The sequence below is a fragment of the Oncorhynchus masou genome, chromosome 5 (genome assembly GCF_036934945.1).
Source record: "Oncorhynchus masou masou isolate Uvic2021 chromosome 5, UVic_Omas_1.1, whole genome shotgun sequence".
In the NCBI taxonomy this organism is placed as follows: Eukaryota; Metazoa; Chordata; class Actinopteri; order Salmoniformes; family Salmonidae; genus Oncorhynchus; species Oncorhynchus masou.
Genome location: NC_088216.1, coordinates 25926212 through 25946571, shown reverse-complemented (window position 1 = coordinate 25946571; position 20360 = coordinate 25926212). Strand labels below are relative to the sequence as shown.

The 20360-nt window shown below is 40.6% G+C and overlaps 2 protein-coding genes across 2 annotated transcripts; one reads left to right on the top strand and one right to left on the bottom strand.

The window, feature by feature from the left end:
• The first annotated feature begins 919 nt into the window (after window positions 1-919).
• LOC135538085 (collagen alpha-1(IX) chain-like) lies at window positions 920-13790 on the top strand. The gene is made up of 32 exons (XM_064964073.1): window positions 920-1129; window positions 1733-1807; window positions 1994-2032; window positions 2123-2185; window positions 3705-3758; window positions 3986-4021; window positions 5480-5503; window positions 5612-5665; window positions 5794-5847; window positions 6103-6135; window positions 6278-6334; window positions 6467-6520; window positions 6614-6667; window positions 6905-6958; window positions 7192-7245; window positions 7384-7437; window positions 7651-7704; window positions 7898-7951; window positions 8055-8108; window positions 8221-8265; window positions 8368-8421; window positions 8564-8617; window positions 9011-9064; window positions 10631-10702; window positions 10790-10825; window positions 11077-11121; window positions 11207-11239; window positions 11631-11777; window positions 12157-12211; window positions 12348-12536; window positions 12758-12835; window positions 13023-13790. The coding sequence occupies exons 1-32, from the start codon at window positions 1055-1057 to the stop codon at window positions 13226-13228; spliced, it is 2064 nt and encodes a 687-aa protein (XP_064820145.1). The 5' UTR covers window positions 920-1054; the 3' UTR covers window positions 13229-13790.
• Window positions 13791-14870: 1080 nt separating this feature from the next.
• Window positions 14871-17235, bottom strand: LOC135538095 (protein tyrosine phosphatase type IVA 1). The gene is made up of 5 exons (XM_064964083.1): window positions 17131-17235; window positions 16826-16918; window positions 16580-16710; window positions 16260-16334; window positions 14871-15976 (listed from the first exon to the last, which is right to left on the bottom strand). Exons 1-5 carry the CDS (start codon window positions 17233-17235, stop codon window positions 15859-15861), a joined length of 522 nt encoding a protein of 173 aa, XP_064820155.1. The 3' UTR covers window positions 14871-15858.
• Window positions 17236-20360: the final 3125 nt, after the last annotated feature.

Sequence of the window (20360 nt, the reverse complement as noted above, 5' to 3'; positions counted from 1 at the left end):
GACTAGTTGAGAACAAGTTCACATTTACAACTGCGACCTGGCCAAGATAAAGCAAAGCAGTGCGACAGAAACAACGACACAGAGTTACACATGAAATAAACAAGCAGATTAGGAGTCCTAATACATTTTGTTCTATGAGATAATAGCATGACCATTATTATTTAAAAAAATGATTGCATAGGTTATTCAAAATTCACAAAAAGTCATGGTCGTTTATGAAGACTATCTCATAGAACAAAATGTATAAAAACTTTTTTATGTCTGTTTATCACAGACCTTATTTTAGGCGTTTATCCAAAATCCTACAAAAAACGCCATTAATTTTCCTCACGAACCATGGCGGAGTTAGTACATACATAAAATACGCCATTATATACTGTATTTCTCTCTTTGAGATAGCTACATAAAAAGAAGCATTAAAGCAAGTCAATCAAAATCGATAATTTAATCAGTGGGGATGTGTTTTTTGAATAATAGATCTCACTCACGTTTATCTATTGTAGGCCGACGCCAACGTGATGTTCCCACAATGTCCAAAATCAAATCAGGCTGACAGATTTAAATAAATTTTGCTCTCTCATTTACAAACTCTATGTTGAAGAAATATTGCATTGATGATTACAACAGCAACATAATTTATGCTGTATGTTATACCTGTGCAGAAGTAGGCTAGGTTTTGTCCTATGCTATTTGGGAAATGGTTGGATTTTTTAATAAAATAAAAAAAAACAATTTGTAACAAACTGTTGGAATACAAGCGTTAAGTTCACAAACTACAAGTCAGCGAAAGTTAAGGTATTTATACATATTGAGAGAACATTCCAAATCCCACCCACTGTCTCACAGAGAAACCCTCCCCTTGCGCGCACCTTCCATCTCTCCTCTAACCACTTACCAGCTCTCCAGTCCATCATGAATAAACATGAATTTTAATAGTACATGGTACCTTTCAGTCTACTGTGAGGTTCAGTTGGGGTATATTGACAGGGGTCCGTAAATCCCAACTCATCCGGTAAAAGGCACGTTTTGCGTCTTCGGTGTCTTTGGGAAGACAATGGCTCGCGCCAGGATATATCGGGAGTCATTGCTCGTGATTTTATTGGAAATAGTCCTTATTTGCTCCGCTCAGGTAAATCACAAATTACGGTTATTTTCTTCTCCAATGGTTCACACCGATTTGTTTGCCATCCACAATGTATACCTGGTTTGTATGACTGGCATGTATGACTGCTTTTCTTGAGATTATATTGTCCTGTGTTATTGGGATATAATTTCCCATGGATGGGATATGCTGGGATGGGATGTTCAGACTCCCAAATGTTTTGAAACACACCTTCTATTCATTTACAGATTCGTTGAACCGTATAGTTTACAAATACATTAGACCTACCATAATATGCCTATTGATTAGTGGACTATTTCTTTCTTTTGTAAATAGCTGCATGATTTAGAGTTGTGTGTGTGTGGGGCAAGTAACATAACAGTTGCATGTGCTGAAATATGGATCCAGTAGGTTGGAAAATATTCTCAACATATGTAATTACATAGAGTGGTCCCTTGTATAGTGGATAAAGCCTTGTGGTTTTCTTTTCTTGACCTTTCGGCCCACAAAACAACTAATTTCACACAATGGAGTTCTTTGTGTGAGGGGACCAAAGCACTGCCATCAGCGATGATTTGGAGATACATTTCAGTAGAGGCTCTTTAAATGATGTTGTTTATTTATCTACAGAGGGGCCCGGTTGGTATCAGAGGCCCCGCAGGACCCCCTGGTATAGCAGGCGTGCCTGGAGTCGACGGCATTGATGTGAGATATCTTTTGATTTCATATTTTATTGTTTATTTGTGTCATTTCACGCTTTAGACTTATCTGTTGTACAGCACCTCACCTGGTACATACCTATAATTAATTGTGTTATTCTGTCATTTTCAAAATATAGTGGAGTTTTACATAGATATTAAATAAACATTCCTTTTTTCTCTTTCATTTCAGGGAGACAGAGGGGATGATAACTTCATAGAAGGCGGCCCTGTGAGTGGACTATTATTTCCTTTGCTATAACCTACCAATAAATGGTTAATACATTTTAGCATGGTATTGAAATGGTCACTCTGTTCCCAGGGTCCTGATGGGGAAGATGGCAAACCAGGAACTCCCGGACTTGCCGGCCTACCAGGGGCAGACGTAAGTTACACAGAATACACACATTTACAACCAGTTTATTATTTATATTCCCCAAGCAGGAAACCTTAGTACAAAATCAGATAACAGCCTCCACTGAGTCTATTGAACATCTGTAACTTCTGAAACTCAAGGGACTGAAAATCTGTGGTACTACTGCTGTGTGAGTCGTTTATATTGGCTCCTGAGCAAAAGGTTTGGGGGGGGGGGGGGCTCAGTGGAATACATCAACCTGGGTATTTAGGGGAGAGAGGAGAATGCTTCAAATAGCTTCCTGACTGAAACAGAGAAACAGAGGTCTTTTTGTGTGAGTCGGGGGGTGCAGGGGATTCGGCCGACCCAGTGATGGCTGACAGGAAAGAACTGTATGCTGGGAAAGGTGGAACAGAAGGGCTGCAGTGTCTGTGCTGTCCATTTGGACAATAATGCTGAATATAGAATGGCTTATCAGATGAACTGCTGACTGCTGTGTGTCTGGCAGAGTTGGTAGTGTCCAGGTATGTTGAGGTATGCACTAGTTTTGGCTGGGTAGCTCCCTATTCTCCTTTGTTTAGTGAATAGTGATCATATTTTTAGGAACAGCAAATACCTTGATAACACTGACTTCAAGTAGTCAACTATCATCCATTCTTTCTGTTTCTCTGTCCATAACTGGAGTTCTGATTTGAATGATTCCGTATTTCTCTTGTTTGCTGCCTACCAAAGCTATTGACTAATTAGAGAGTATTAGTAGTTCCTTGATCTTGAGAGGATAGTTCAGAGCATCTTCTCTTTTCAATCCATTGATTCAAGCTTGGCGGAGGACTAGTTGGACTAATTAAGTGACCTATGGTTTATGTAGGTGGTGGAAGAGGGGAGGGGCTAAACAGTGTGAGAGAAGACACACCCCCATTTTAGTCTTATAATTTCTAAATTACTGTACAGGAAACATGTAATCCATGAAATGTCAATGATGAAAATATGCAATGGTTTAGTTAGTACATTGTTTAGTTAGAGCATTGGTCATATACTTTGTAATGTGTTATCGTCAAGATACAAACGTGGAATATAAGAGTTGTCTCAATTGAGATGCCTTCCATAATTTGACGAAATCTTGTTTATAGATTATAGATTTGGATTACAAACCTTCCTTTGTGTTTATCAAATGCAAATTTAATTAAGGCAATCAGATTTACAGTAATATTGCCTTGAAGTAAGGCAACCCTGTTACTAATGGTGATCTCAGAGAGTACTGTGTCAGCAGCTCAGTGTTGGAACAGTTGTATTTCAAATCAATTCATTTCAATTGCCTATTGTTTCTAATGAATATTTTCACAATCATGTCCTTTTATAATTTCCCAGGAGTCCCATTGAATTCTTGTAAAGAATAAAAGAATATAGAATATCACACTAAGAATGGGTAACAGAGCATGCAATTAGTTCTTTAGCTGGAGGGCATAAGACACATATTGAAGTTTTATATTGTTTACTCATGGACATTCATATTTCTGTGTGGTTGATAGAAGCTTTGTTATCTCTATAGGGTGCCACTGGACCTGTTGGGGATCTCGGCCCAGATGGGCCTCCTGGACCAAAAGTACATTTTCTTTATTTGAAATCAAATGTATCCATAACCTTCCTATCTGTCTAATATCTACATTGCTGAAATATAATGCATATACACTCTCGGTACTCAGTGTGTGGAGGCTGGTCTGAAGAGTATGAATGAGAAAATATCAGTACGCTCCAAAGCAATGAAAGGTTGAGATTGTTTCGCTGCCATGTTATTGTCATCACCAACCATCTTGTGTGCTTCTCTATCAGGGTGAATCTGGAGAGGCTGGGGAAGTCGGGGAGATTGTAAGTAAGCATGGTTAACTAAATGTATTAATATAATGTATGAATAATAGGGATGTAGTAGGGGTATTATCCATTATGACATAGCCTATGGCAATCATGCAGAAATGACCAAACATCATCTGGAAAGGGATCGACCTCACTTGTTTCAATGGATTATTACATTACCATGAGGATGGGACCATCCCCTCCAATGACTTGTCTTATCCATCCACTGAAATGACTGGAAATCTGGAATAGGCTACTCCCTTTCAAGTACCATGTAACGAAAGGACCCACAATGAAATTGTCTTACAAATCCAGTTGTGGATTTATAAATACGAGTTGGGTGCATTCACGTTTTGGGAAATACCATCGAACATGGGGCTCATTAGAAGGCTTGTGATTGTTTTGCTCTTTTTTTTGCCCATAACAAGTATATCAAGAGCTGTGTTCACTTTCTAAATTAAAAGGAAGATGAACAGAATACATTTTCTGTCAACAATTTGCATTTTTTTCTTACCATAAACAACAACTGCTGAAGATGCCGCCATGCTTGCTGTCTTTTTTCTTGACAAATGACAGCAGAGAGGTGCAAGTGAAAAACTCGGAGCACAGGGATGATAGATGAGTTTCCCACCAGTAATTACCAGTGGATTTTTCACAGTTGTATGCTGGTATTTACGGAATTATAAGTATTGTACACAGACACCCATTGGTTGACCTAAAATCATATATGCCATAAATACACCCACCTAGGATATGACACTTATAAGGATACTATCTATTTAAGGGTATGATATACTACAAGGACGGATTTTAAAAAACTGCATTGTTTAAAATTGTACATGTTATTACTGTACCCTTGTTACTGCATTGATTAACTTGTTAAAACAGAAAAATAAATGCAACTTTACTTCAATTTTACACCTTCAAGCGTCTCCATGAATGGGAGTAGAAGCTGTTAAAGAAGCCTTTTTGACCTAGACTTGGCGCTCCGGTATCGCTTGATCTGCTACCACACAGCAAGCGGTACCGGAGCTCCAAGTCTAGGTCAAAAAGGCTTCTTAACAGCTTCTACCCCCAAGCCATAAGACTCTTGAACAGTTAATCAAATGGCTACCCAGACTATTTGCACTGTCCCCCCCCCCCCCCATTTTTACACTGCTGCTACTCTCTGTTTATTAACAATGCATAGTCACTTTACCTCTATCTACATGAACATATTACCTCAATTACCTTGACTAACCGGTGCCCCCGCACATTGACTGTGTACTGGAACCCCCTGTATATAGCCTCGCTACTGTTATTTTATTGTTGCTCCTTAATTATTTGTTATATTTTTATTTATACATTTTTTTCTTAAAACTGCATTGTTGTTTAAGGGCTTGTAAGTAAGCATTTCACTCTAAGGTCTACACCTGTTGTATTCAGCGCAAAATTTGATTTAATTTAAATTTAATTATCTTTTGTTTACCACAGGGCGAGGGACCTGATGGGACTGATGTGAGTACTTTGCCATTTTTCCCACACCCGAATGAGGAAGAATGTATTTAAATACAAGAGAATTCAGTACATTAGCACTGTGTCATGTCCTTTTTGTTTCACTGACAGGGAGCAGCTGGTGCACAAGGGTTGGTGGGCGAGCTTGGCAAAGTTGGTACCCCGGTGAGTACACAGGGCTTCCAACTGTTTCAATGTCTTATTATATTGCAGTTAATACGGAGATATTGACTTCTACTTGTTAAATTATTGCATTCATTTACCTGTAAACATATTATTATTGTTATTTACAGGGATCACAGGGCAGGAAGGGGCCAGTTGGGCTTCCCGGACCTGCAGGGCCCAGGGTAAATATGTTTATTTTCATGATGAATTAGTTCCATATTAGTGTTGTCATCCTTAGTACAGTAGGACAACCCATGTGATGTCATAGCTGCATAGTTCTGTGTGCCATGAAAAGTATCAAAGGGAAGACAGACAATTTACAGCATCCTGTACATTTTTAAGAGCACTGCAACAACCAGCCTGTATGACAAACAGCCCGTTTCGCGACAATTACTTCAAAGACCGAAATGTAATTAAAATGGTGTTTTTCTCCCCAGGGTCTTCCTGGCGTGTATAAGGGGGAAGACCTGGTAAGGCGTTCACAAGTTTCCTTTAAGGGCACCACAGCTATGCATGTGTACCCTGATGCTGATGATGGGGAACTTTTCAGCAGAGCCCCCCTGTGGCAGTGCTCTTAGATGACCTCAAATAGGCTTTACTTGTGTTTTTCAGTGTCCCAATGCCTGTCCTTCTGGTCTTAACGGATATTCTGGCCTCCCAGGCATGAAGGTGACTATATAACAAATACTCATACGATACTATGGTTTCTCATTGATACTAATATACTATAGATGTTGATGCTGTATCTTGTCAGTGAAACTGGCTTGCATATAGCAGTAACATTATATGGTTTCTCTTTAGGGCCACAAAGGGGTAAAAGGAGAGTCTGGTGAGCCTGGAAAGCAAGGACACAAGGTAACGTCTCCCTCTTTCTACCCAGATATATTATCAACAACTACAATAAGGTCAATAATAATGATTGTGACATTTGTTTGATGTTTTCTACAGGGAGAAGAAGGAGACCAGGCAGGAGAGGGCGAGATGGGAGCTCAAGGGCTACCAGTAAAATATTTTAATATTTCTCTCACATCTGTATCAATATGAATGTGTCATTCACAATGTGGCTATGATACGTGTCTTTTTTTATTGAAATTGGCTTCTTCCCCCCTCTCTCTCTCTCTCTCTCTCTCTCTCTCTCCCTCTCTCTCTCCCTCTCCCTCTCTCTCACACACACACTATTCTCTCTCACACACATTATTCTCTCTCACACACTATTCTCTCACTGCTGAGTGATTTTAGGGCCAAGGGGGGCCCAGGGGAATAACAGGCATAATGGGCCTCAAAGGTGACAGGGTAAGGGTCATGAGGTTACACATTGCTTGACATCATAGGGTGAATGCCAAAGATGAGAGATGTACTGTATATTACTGCCATCCTCAGCGGGTGCAATATTGCTATAAAAATGACTTCAGCTTGGCCTGTTTCAGTACTGCCAAACCTCAACATCCCACAACCTATGTTTGGGCACACTAGTAAATGCATAAAAAAAAACATATATTTAACATCTGAAATGTGTTTGATAACAGGGACCACGTGGAACGTTTGGAGACCTTGGTCCCCAGGGAATTCAGGGTGGCTCAGTAAGTGCCTGTCTTGTTTTTAACACTGTGACGTTCACCTCTTTTTCACCATGACCTCTTTGCCACCACTCACATTACAGTAACATCTCAACCTATATTCTACTATTTTGGTTTAAGAAATGGGTTTTTCTTTTTTAGGGTGACGTGGGCCAAAGAGGAGTAGTGGGCGAGACTGGACCAAACGGTGGTCAAGTAAGTACGAAAACAACACACCATCATACAAATATATTATCACTGTTATATCATCATTATTATTATTACTGTTATATTATCACTGCAAAACAACAGAGCACATGGTCATTCACTTTCAAAAGCAAAAACCTGCCGCCAATTCATACAGGTGCACTCTATCTATCAAATAATGTACCGTATAAAGACTTTTACTCACTGTGTGTTGTTTTGCAGGGGGCCCGAGGTCCACAAGGAATAAGGGGCCTTCCAGGGGGGAAAGGGGAGCCTGTAAGTATTGTACACACCACAGCCTTACTAAATCTGATTTATTATCGACTAACATCTTATCTATGACATCTATGACATTACACACAGCATGAGCTTGTGTTCATGGACTCCATACAGCTGACTCAATACACATGCCATGAAGCTAATCTTCTTTGTTAATGCTCAACTCCCCTGTTCTTTCTCCCATGGACAGGGTCTAGCTGGGCCCGATGGACGTGAAGGAATTCCCGGATTGCCAGCATCTAAGGTATGGCTCAAACTGCTGTTCAAAGACATAGGCTAAATGAGGATGTACACACAGGAAATGAGTAAAATTGACAAGCTGTTGTTTTTTTCTCTATCATTTTAAGGGTATTACTGGGAAAGTTGGCAGTCCAGGTGATACTGGGCTCCAAGGACTTCCTGTAAGTTTGACCTCTGACCCCAAGCATCTCTGATTCATCATATCCATTTTACTTGTGTATTTGTTTGGGTTTGTTGGGTTGTTCATTTGTTTTGATGTGATTCTCGCCATAGGGTTTGCCAGGCGCTTATGGCCCAAAAGGACAAAGTGGCGAAATGGTAGGGGAATATTTTAAATGTATGAATTAAACCAGTTATTGACCATACAGTATATGAATCTCTATTATAGGGAATCTTGTGTTTTCCTCTCTTTGTTACTAGGGTAACTCTGGCGACCCAGGTTCTGTAGGACTAATGGGGTCTCCTGGGAAATCAGTAAGTCAAGAGAAAGTCTATTGATGAAAATTATATCACATTAAATGACAGTGATGAAATAAAATACTTTGATACAGTATACATAATATCATACTTGCACCAGTAGCATGAGAGATCTCAGGGTGACTTGCTTTGTTTACAGGGGGAACGTGGTGAGCAGGGAGAAGTAGGACCTGTCGGAGCAAGAGGTGGACCAGTGAGTATGTTCTATAGTATATGTGATTCACTGTGAGAAAGCCATCCATGTTAAAACACTATCAAGTTGGATTACTCTTTTCAAGGTCTCGTATAAACTTCAGCAGTTTGAATAAATGATCTGGAACCTCGTGATTTTAGGGTCAGGGAATTAGGGATAAAGTTGTGAGCTAAATAACGGAACAATAGAATGAACAAGATCAGCACAAAGCATTTGAACTCTATTGCCACGCACAACCTTTGCTCTATTATTCTATCAGCATTGTTCAACATGCTCAGAACTTCATGTGATTCATTTGGGAAGGTCTTGGACTACAAGACTATAATAAATTTGCACCTGCGCCACAATTGCTTCTCTATTACTTCCTATTCTTCTTCTCCTATTTTGCTGTAGGGTGAAAGAGGAGTGCGTGGCCCAGACGGACCTGCAGGGGCACCAGGACCCAGGGTAAGTCAACAGCCCAACAGACTATTATAACTGACATACTCATAGCCCCAAAAACAAGCCCACTAGATGTATCCTGAACCACAATGAATAAAGCATTTGACAGTTTCTCGGAAACATCCATACAAGTACCACGGTATGAACCATGGTTATCAAACTGACCAATGAACTTGAAACATACAAATGAACTAGGCTAAGATGCTGATGAAATCTGTAACCTGGGTAGTAAATAGGTGGAAGAATAGAGGGAGTTGAGCATCTTCTGCACAGGAATGATGGGAAAAGCCATGGGAAGTGATGACTAAGTGACCAAGCACAGAACCCTGCGGTGCTCCAGTCATCAGACTTTGTTGTGAGAAAATGCAAGGATTGGTAAGGTAAGATGCAGACAAGGAAATATCGGAGTGAAGCCAGTTCAATTTGGAATACAGAACAGGATTTTGTGGTTTGCAATGTGATTGGATTATGATGCTACTGTGATGGGGAACGAAGAGGAAGACAAGAACATGATGAAGACGATGTGAAAGAGGAGGAAGAAGAAAACAAAGACTATGAAATAAATGACCTTTTCTAGGATCATGTGCTGTGTGGCAAGAACAAAGTTGATGCTGGTCTCTCAGCATTTACTAGGGTGGCCATTAAAATGATGTTGAAATAATTGTATATGTAATTATTTATGCTTACTTTCCTATTTTCATTACAATGCCTTTCCTGCCCTACTTTTCCTGGAACTACGACACCACTGTGCAAATAACACAAGCCGCCCCCATCCATACCAAGTCTTTTGCTATTTATATATGACATAACATCAGTATAAACAATGCACTGAGTGTACAAAACATTAGAAACACCTTCTCTTTCCATGACATAGACTGACCAGGTGAATCCAGGTGGAAGCTATGATCCCTTGATGTTCTTTGTTAAATCCACTTAAGGCAAAACAGGGGGTGCAACTCAATAGTAGGAAGGTGTTCTTAATGTTTTGTACCCTCAGTGTATATTGCTATTATCTGCTATCATTCCATACATATACAATTTTACATTGGCATTGTTACCATAGTAACCCTTCAGCTCAACCAAGCTGAATACCAGTGACTAAGCGCAAACCCACTCCAAGCAAGTGGAGCCGTATGCTCTCTCATATTGAGAGTGGCAGCCCTTTGTAAGCCTCCAGACTGCAGTAATACTGTAATCCGCTGATGAGGGGGCATGAATGGAGTCCTGTTAGACTGGTCCATGGGCCCAGGGGTATTTCTTCAGAGAGGAGGATTCAGGCCAGGAAAATAAGCTGAAAAGGCCTGAAAGAACCCTCTGTTTCCCAGGAATTCCTTAAACCAGTCGGACGAGGGTATGCCACACAATCAGTACCCACACTTCCAAAACATCTCATGGAGTGTGTCCCCATTACCTTTTCCAGCTCACCCATTTAGACATGTTTTTTTCCAGCTACATTTTTTTGTGTGCAAATGTCAGCTGAAGGCAAGGGGGAGGTTGGAGCGTTGCACAGGCAATCCACTGTGTTCGAATTTTTTAAGTGTGTGTCTATATATATTTATTTATTTTTTACAGGGAGGTAAAGGGGATCTCGGGCTTCTTGGTCTGCCTGGCCCTGCCGGCCTGCTTGGACAGAATGGAGACAGGGTAAGGAATATAAAAGGTACCACAAAAGCAGAAGCAGAAATACATGTGTAAAAGCAAAATATAATTTTCCTATTCCTATCTCTCCAGGGTGCAGTCGGTTTGACCGGTGCTCAAGGAGAACAAGTAAGTTCTATCAATACCATCTCAACCGACCGAATAGTACATTCCTGCATAAGGGAGGTGACCATATTCTATGTAGCCATCAAATGATGCAAGAAGATGAATGGAGTGAATTCAAATGAGTAACATCAAGCACTAGGAGCTACCAGAAGAGTACAGAAGGCCCCACCAAGGCCTACTTGGGATGGACACGTGTTAATGATCCTGTAAGACGTGTTTTCTCTTAACAAAGACATTTCTACTCATTGATTTAGGGAGAAGCGGGTTCAGAGGGCACCGCGGGAGACAGAGGGGACTTTGTGAGTAAATATATAAAGAAAAAACGTTGCTGTGCCCAACATTTGTTTTTTAAAGTAAAAGAGTACTGATTCTGTTTTACTATAGGGTGACCAAGGGGAGCCAGGAGAGAAAGGATCGGTGAGTCCAGTTTATAGCATTGCTTACTGCTACAGTTCTCTGTTGACATAGACTAGGCCAATTATGTCCAGTACACATAATGTGGTACCTGTTCGTCCCAAAATCATGGGGGACTCGTCATAATTAGATGCCACAACTTAATACTAATACTAGAGGTCACGTACAAGTGAGCATCATCATTTCTCATTACTGAATCACTTCACAGTGTTTGCGCCATGCCAAAAGAAAGCCTTGCACACTGTAGGACTACATGCCTGAAACACATGATCCTAGACCTAGACAGACAGCATTGTCTATCCTCCCAATGGTGCAGTCTGTGTAATCCAATTTTACCTTTTGTTTTGAATTGAATGCTGAATGCCATTGTGTCGCGCTCTGTCGCTGTTTTCAGACGGGCAGACCAGGAGAGACTGGAAACAAAGGGCCGGAGGGCGGCCGGGGCATACCAGGCCCAGAGGGCAAGCCGGGCCAACCTGGACCACGTGGCATGCAGGGGGACAGAGGGGTGCCAGGACTGCCAGGGACACAGGGGCCAGCGGTAGGCACTTTAACAATTAACCAGATCTGAGGGCCTGAAACAGAGCAGGAGTCAAAAAGAGCAGTTTCTTAGCACTGCACTCATATAGAGTAGACTGGAGGAGACAGCAGAATTCACATGATGACTTTGCCCTGTGTTAAAGACATTCTCCCAAACTTTGGTGTCTACTATATGTGACACAGTAGGCAATTTTCGTGGACCACTTTTGACTCATGAGCGTGACATTCAGAACTACTGGCTAAAGAGTTTACCAGTGAATCTCTTTAAGTATTTCCATGGGCTAAGATATTTCACGAAAAAAAGCCTGTGTAGCTAGCTATGAATAGCATTAGTTACCAGATAACACCACAATTCTCTCAACAACCACCTGTTTTCCCAGGGGAAAAAACCAAGCGATACACACATCACACAAGTTTGCATGAGGGTAATGCAAGGTAAGTCATGATCATTTTCATATCAAACTCTTATCCATTTGATATTGACCATAACTGAACCCATCACATTTGATAAGGCAGGTCCATAGGTTTCATTGAACTGACCCCCCCATCCTTTTCCCTTCCTGTGCCACAGAGCAGCTAGCCCAGCTAGCAGCCAGCCTGAGGAGGCCTGAAGCAGGCATCTCTGGACTGCCAGGTCCCCCTGGCCCCCCTGGTCCTGCAGGCCCCTCCGGAGAGAACGGCTACCCAGGACTGGACGGAGCCAGAGGACTGCCAGGTCTCAAAGGACCTCCAGGACTACTGGGTCGCAAAGGGCTCAAAGGTGGGTCTCTAAAGAGGGTGGAAATATATCCGAAATGTAATATTATGGCCTAGTTTGTTAAGCCAATGACAAGTTGGCTGAAGCAGGCTGGTAGCAGTAGTATACGTGATCTCCATTTGAATAATTAGGATTGTTTGTGCCATCACAAGTGAAGTTCACTACAGCCATCCTGCATCGCTAAACGTTACTTGAATTGATGATAATGTATACGTTCTGCGTAGGTGACACGGGCGACAGAGGAGACAGAGGACCCACAGCAAGAGGGGTTAAAGGAGAACCTGGAGCACCCGGTCTACCAGGTAAAGATACCAGTCACAAGAGTATTATAAGGCTACATGCCCACACCATAATAATGAAGGCTACAGTCATAACCACTGTACTAACCCAATATGCGCCAAGTCTCTATGCTCAGCTATAACATGGTTAGCTAGCTATTTAGCAGTTCCACATTCATGTACATATCTCAACCGACCACTCTATCCATAGGTGATCACGGTAGAGCCGCCTATGGCACAGACGGCCGCGACGGCGAGAGAGGGCCACGCGGCGTTCCCGGTACTCCCGGCATTCCAGGGCCTCCTGGTCGTCCTGGCCTCAACGGCTACTGCGAGTCGTCACAATGCATCCTTCCTATGGTGGCGTCACCGATATCGGCAAAAGATTCCGGCATGAAAGGGCCAAATGAGGAATAAGATGTGAGTCGGAGACCCAACGGGTCCCTGAACTGAGGGGCCACAAGGGCCCAAACTATTAAGAGACTAGTGAAGGAACTAACTAACGCGCCACGGAAGATCAGGGTTGGGGTCAATTCCATTTCATTTCAGTCAATTCAGGAAGTATGAAATTCTAATCCAAAAATGTTTCTCATTGAAAAGCAGGAAAATGGAATAGAATTGGAATTTCAGTTAACTTCCTGATTTGAATTAATTCAAATTGAAATGAGAAGAAAATGTACCCCCAACCCCGTGGAAAAAACATTACTTTGTCTGATGTGTTTTTACTGTTTGTTTGTATTTTGTTCTATTGTTTTGTTATACCCTTCTAAAATACATTTCAGTACCCCTTAACCTCAGCTCTAGCCTTTGCCATCTTTGCACTGTAAAATAAAAGGACCATTACATTTTTTGGGCAAACTAATTGTGATTTTATTGGGTACAGTAGGCTTTGTGTTTTGTTAAATATGAACCAAGTTAAAACAAAAACAGACCAGACTAACTGTGCTTTAAGCGACAATGTGCCAACCATTTTTAATTCACAGAATTCTGTATGTTTATGTATTCGTGTCAATACCGAACTTTCATACAAATTACCAGAATACTGTTGGTTCAATGACTTTCATTTGTTAACCAGTATCTTTGTTGCATATCCACTCACCAACCCCAATGCTTTATCGTCTTCCTGATGTAGGATTTTCTTTGTCATGATGACTGTTTTTGTGATTGGAGAACTAGGAGGGCAGTGTTGTTTGAAGACATATGTAGAAATTGTATATGCCATTCTTATTTATTATAAAGGTCAGAGGAGGTGACATCAAAGGTTGTACAAAAGAGAAAATAAACACATTTTGATAAAAGTCTTGCATGTTTTGTATGAAAGACTACAACGAAAATCCAGCAACGTGTTTTTTGGCTAATTTTCTGAGGCATGCAGTTCTACAGACTGGATGGCCTGTGGGTACAAATATAACCACAAGGGGACACTAGCAAACTTGACTGTCACCAGAACCAGGGTATAACCAACAGCCATTTAAATATCTCCACAAAAGGGTTTTGATTCATTTTCTGAAAATGCTGTTTGTCTTTGTGCATTAGACTGTAGTTTTCCTATGCAGAAGATTCTTGATATTAAGTAAGCCTTGAGGGACATGTAACAGGGTAGGGGAGGGTTGAATAAATAAATTGCTCACCTGTAATTGAGCCCACGCTTCTCATTTAAATCAAATGCAGTTAAGTATACCTTAATTATGACATGTTGTGTGTCACTAAATGTATTAAAATGACATTTTCAGTTTCAAGCCGTTTCCAGTGGGAAAACCTCTACCATGACTCTGTACGGCTTGTTTTTTGGGGATTCTCTGGCATAACCTTTTCATTAGCTGAATTGGTTTCTCATGATCTTCTATGAAACAGTACGCAATCATCCACTTTCTCTGCCACGGTTCCAGTCAGCAGTCCCATAGACAGATCTGACTCTTTGATTGTGCCAATGCTGGTACTATAGACAGAACAAGCCCACTGGGACAATCCATTAAACCAAACAAGGCCAATGTAAAACAAGTAAGGCATTATAAGCCTTCACTATTGGGAGTACAGTAAGATATTATTCAAAACCAAGTTTTCAGTGTATCATTTTAATGTACTCTCACAAGTTGGTGAACAGTTACAATTTGTCGCTCACGGTACTAAAACACACATCCATTGATAGTATAAATAGCCAACCTAATAATACACATTTTCAAATACATAAATCATCAAGTATCCAAGTATTAAGTTACGCACATCAAAATAAAAAGGCATACAAAATATCGCAGACGTTGCAAGTCCAGTTTCAAAGCGAAAAACACAAATCACATTTTGGACATGGCAGTAATTAATCAACAAGGTTTGATAAGAGAAAATAAAAAAACAAAAAGGTCCCAGACTTTCAATAAACAAATATTGCAACAATTAAGCATTTCATATTAAAAATAGTTACTGAAAGGACGTAAGTGTGTAGATGTCCTGCACAAGACAAAGGCAACATTCTTTTGTTCCAAGTAAAAAAATGAAACACCTTTTCTAATGTAGTGGATGACAAACCCACTCGATTGCCTTTTTGTTCCATTTTAATTGTAAGGCATTTCAAGTTTTAACCATGTGGAGGAAGGCATACATCTTTCTATTCAGTATCGAACTGAACCATAAAATTTAAAGGGATACCTAACTACTCATGTTAAATCATCGTTACAGTACTTTTAAAAATATTTTTTTAAGTAATAAGGACCCTTGCCAATTAAAACCTTGGGATGTGTTCAACATGTATAAACCAACATCTGGAGGTTCACAAAATTACTTCACTGGCTGTGCTCCTTTCCAATTCTAAGGACACACATAGAGAACACTCACTCACTGTCACTTGTTCACAAACGAAACTCTTTTTTGACACTTGACATTTTTTAATTGAGAAGGGAAAACTTTACTTATTTGAGAATGAATTTCCAATGGAAATACTTCAACACAATGGATTTACTAAGAAAAAACAAGCCTGCCAGGTAGATAAGATAAAGAAATGAATGTATTTTATAGGGGCATTGTTGGCATGGACTATGAGTTAGTTGGCTTTACTACTGGATGCAGCAGTTGTTGCGGTGGCCGTTGGAGTCTTTGAAGCGCAGGCGCATCTTTGGACGATACTTCTCCAGGTAGAAAAGCTGCTTGCTGTTGAACGCTCCGCGACGCTTCCTGTTACGAGAGAAAATACATTGTCATTTCACATCATCTGAATTGCAGGTCAGTGCTATTAATTCAAAACAGTGTGTTTTATAGACTAGCCTCCCTTTTTGAATGAAATATTACAATGTACTTACACTGTAATTAAGGGTTAAGGTACATATAATGCAATTTCAACTTTCGACTTCTCAATTGCAGCTCAGTCCGATTATTTAAAAATAATAGCCTCCATTTTAAAATGCTGCAGCTACAGTATATAGAGATCTACATGAAAGTGTATTTGCATCAGACTTACTGCCGGATAAACTGGACAGCATCTTCATATTTCATCCCACATTCAATCAAAGCCAGGGCAACCATGACAGGGGCTCTAGGAGTTTAACACACAAAAAAACATTGGAAATACTCAGAAGAAAAGATGACAATAGGCAGTTTGGGTTAGGGTACTATGGGACTTTTTTATACTGTGTATTATGGCTAATTGTTTTTTGGCATTCTTACCAAAGAACTAGCATCATCAATCTGAATATAAGTACTTATTACATGTTTAAAAATCCTTGCTACATGATTATAAATGTTTCTATACTAAGAGGGGAAATAAGAACACCAGTTTACCTCCCCAGGCCAGCTACACAGTGGACAGCAATGCAGCAACCAGGCTCCTCCCTAAACTTCGTCTTCAGCAGGTTCAACCAATCATCAACAATCTGGTTAGAGGGGGGAGCTCCATCATCAAATGCCCAATCCTATTGGTGGAGGAGGGGGAAATGAATTAATCTGCCCTCATTCTCAGAAACCAAAACAAAGATGGTAGTAAATAAGTTCTGCATTGTAGATGTAAAAAGTGATGTTGAAGCTTACCAGAACCTGTATTCCCTCTTTCCCCACCAAGGTGGAATCATAGGTGGCCTCACATACTCTCACAACAGTGGTCACTCCATACTTCTTCAGTTCCTGTAGAAGAATGTACTTTTATTTTCATATGATCTGCAACATATTCCATTATATATTTGACATACTACACAGGGAAAACATTTATATTTTCTAAACAGACCCTTTATACTATGGAAGAGAGGGACTACCTATGAGAATCCAGAACATTCATTACATTTTATAACAAAATTAATTTCTGATATCGTCACTGTGTTAATGATGTGAGGGCTCACCTCAATGAATTTATTCAAAGTGGCATTGGTTGGATTGTGGGTAATGAGGAACCTCATGTTTTTGTAGGTGATCTCCACAGGGGCAGGTCGGTTCATACGCGCCATGGTGACAGACGAAAAAATGAGATCTTCCACAAAACAATCTAACGAAAACACTTATTTAGAGGGAGAGGGAATATCAACAAAATGTCAAACTATACTCCCGCAACCGTGACCAGTGGGATAAAGAAGGCTATGGGGCGAAAGGAGGTCGGATTTGGCAGAAAAAAGGGTGTGGACAACCAAAATCAAACCCCTTCTCCTTTGGGAAACAAGACAGGTTCCCCCTTGATTCTGACCAGGCAGAAGCCAACGAGGGCAGTGTGCAGCAGGTAGAGTTACCCCATCCAGGCTCGTTCTGCTGGTAGGTTAGGAGGTGTCCTGATCCTGCCAACGTTTCAGATCCTCCTCCTGTGGGTCCAATGTGTTTGGAGAGGAGGTGAGTTCTGCTGTTCACTCGTCTGCATAGGCAGCTGCGTGCTGTGCCTGGCAGTAGTCCCCACTGCCCTTCAGAAACTCCATAAATGTGTGACCCAGAACACCACAGAACTGCTGCAAGAGACAAGAGTGGGAGGAGGAGGGAGTAAGCTACAAGGCCTCGAAACTCAAGGGGGAAATGGCTAAAACAACTGAAAAAGAAAATGTTATGGAAACACATAATTGCTGTTCTCTTTCAGTCCAGATCTGGTCTAACCATAGGTCTAATTTTATTGGTCTAACACGACTGCCAATGTGTGAAGGATGGATGTAGCTTACTAAGGTCGTAGCTTAACTTTCTACATATTATTTTTCTTTACAATTGCATACAAAAAGCAGTAATATCTACATATTTGGCCTACTATATGCCTCGTTGACAGAAGGAAATATTTGTTAGAATTTCAGCAAAGCTATTTTTGACACAAGCCATGTATAATTCCCTTAGCATTGTATATGTTTTTCTCTGGCTGGTGCTTCAAATACTGTCTAAGAAGCTTGAAGTATGGATAGTTAATCCGATGTTTTCCGGCTGGAAAATAATGTTTTGTTCTGAACATTAGTGCCAAATTGGAACTTTAATTAAGAGACAATACAATGACGTCAAACCTAGACGTCGTCCGACGACAAAACCCAAACAAACCGAAATTTACATAAGTATGATGAAAGAGGATTTCTATAAAACTGTCCTTTGTGAAGGCAGACTCGGCGCCATCACCCGTAAAGAGGCCTCATAGCCGAGCACTTGTACATGTCCATTGAGATAGAGAAACAACATTTTGAATAGTGAGATATTTGGCGCCTCGTTTAAGTAAACTACAGTTAATTAAGGTAAGAATGATTATGGAAACTGTCAATGATATTGCTGACAAGTTCATAAGAAAAATGCGTAAATTTTATACGATGGTAATAGCTACGTCGAAAATGCTTCTCAAAGGCGCTCCAAAGGCAACCCACCACCTCGTTTAACTCGAATAAAATGTCAATCTAACGGCAAAGCCTATTTAGTTTCGCATACACCTTTAACATACCGTTAATCACAAGAAAAACTCACATGTATCAATTTCACAAAGACAACAAAGCATGTGTCGAAGAGGCCCGATATTTAATATTTGAAAAATTGGAAGACCAGTTGATACAGAATTACAACACGAGTAGCTGCAATGTAACAAAATATTGCTATATGAAAATTGACACTTACTGGGATATGCTTACTCATTGAAGATTGTAGCTTAATCATACAGCCGGTCCCTAAAAATAAGTAAATATATTAAATGGTTTTGCACCATGCAGTCTAGGCAATTCCTCCGTGCGGAGTCGGCGTCTACTCGACTAGTACGACGCAAGGCAAACGGGCAATCACTATTCAGAGCTCTCTTGAAACCCCACCCTAGAAAGCCTACAAACAGGGCATGTTCTCTGGGATCAAATTGTAGTCCTGCGCAAAAGAAGCCAACTCTTTATTAAGTTTTATTCACCTCTGTTTGAATACTTAAGGATTGCTGATTATTGACTATAACGTGCTTACAATTTAGGGTTTCCACTAGCTTTCACAGCCACAAAGTCAAAATAAGCTATTTTTTTTGTTGCTTTTTGGCCTCAGTTTAAGGATTTGAGGGATAGGGTAAGGTCCTGAACAGTCATTCTGAAAAGTACTTTTTATCTCAAGGCTAACTACCAGGAAGTTTGAAAAGACAGGCTGAGTTGGGGGGGGGGGGGCTATATTCATGAGCTCCCCTTGACTGACAGCTCTTTGAAACGCCTATGTCAAGCAACTTGGATGAATTGAGCAGTGTTGCAGTAAAATCATCTCAAGCAAATTTGGTGATACACAAAGCAACAACATGGAAATTGCAACAACACTGAATCCATTCATTTTTATTATCCCTTTTGGCATGTCTCTTGTGATGCGGTTCACAGCAGCACTGACGGATGTCTTGACTTGACAGCTGCGTCAGAGTTTTGAACAACCCTCACCCCTATTGTTCTATGCTGACTGACGACCTAGCTGGCCAATAACTAGCTAACACCAGACACAGATGAAAGGGGAAACATATACTAAACAAAAATATAAACGCAACATGTAAAGTGTTGGTCCCATGTTTCATGAGCTGGAATAAAAGATCCCAGAAATGTTCCATACACACAAAAAGCTTATTTATCTCCAATTTTCTGCACAAATATGTTTGCATCCCTGTTAGTGAACATTTCTCCTTTGCCAAGATAATCCATCCACCTGACAGGTGTGGCATATCAACAAGCTGATTAAACAGCATGATCATTGGATTGACTGGGCCTGGCTCCCAAGTAGGTGGGCCTATGCCCTCCCAGGCCCACCAATAGCTGCGCCCCTGCCCAGTCATGTGAAATCCATAGATTAAGGCCTTACGAATTCATCTCAATTGACTGAATTCCTCATATGAATTGTAGTTCAGTAAAATTGTTGAAATCGTTGCACGTTGCGTTTATATTTTTGTTCAGTATATAAGTATCTGTGCCATAGATGAATAGGGTACACTTTTAATAATATTTGCTGAAACCCTACAGTCATACTTTGGCACCAGTAGAGTAGCTATCTAGCTATATAAACCATGCTCCTCTGCAAACACGCCTTCTCCATTGTTGGTTACAAGGCATTACTTATTTTAATTAGGTAAGAGAATATCATGTTACCATTGGTGTACTGAAATGAGAGTTAAGGTGATGTCACCATTTCT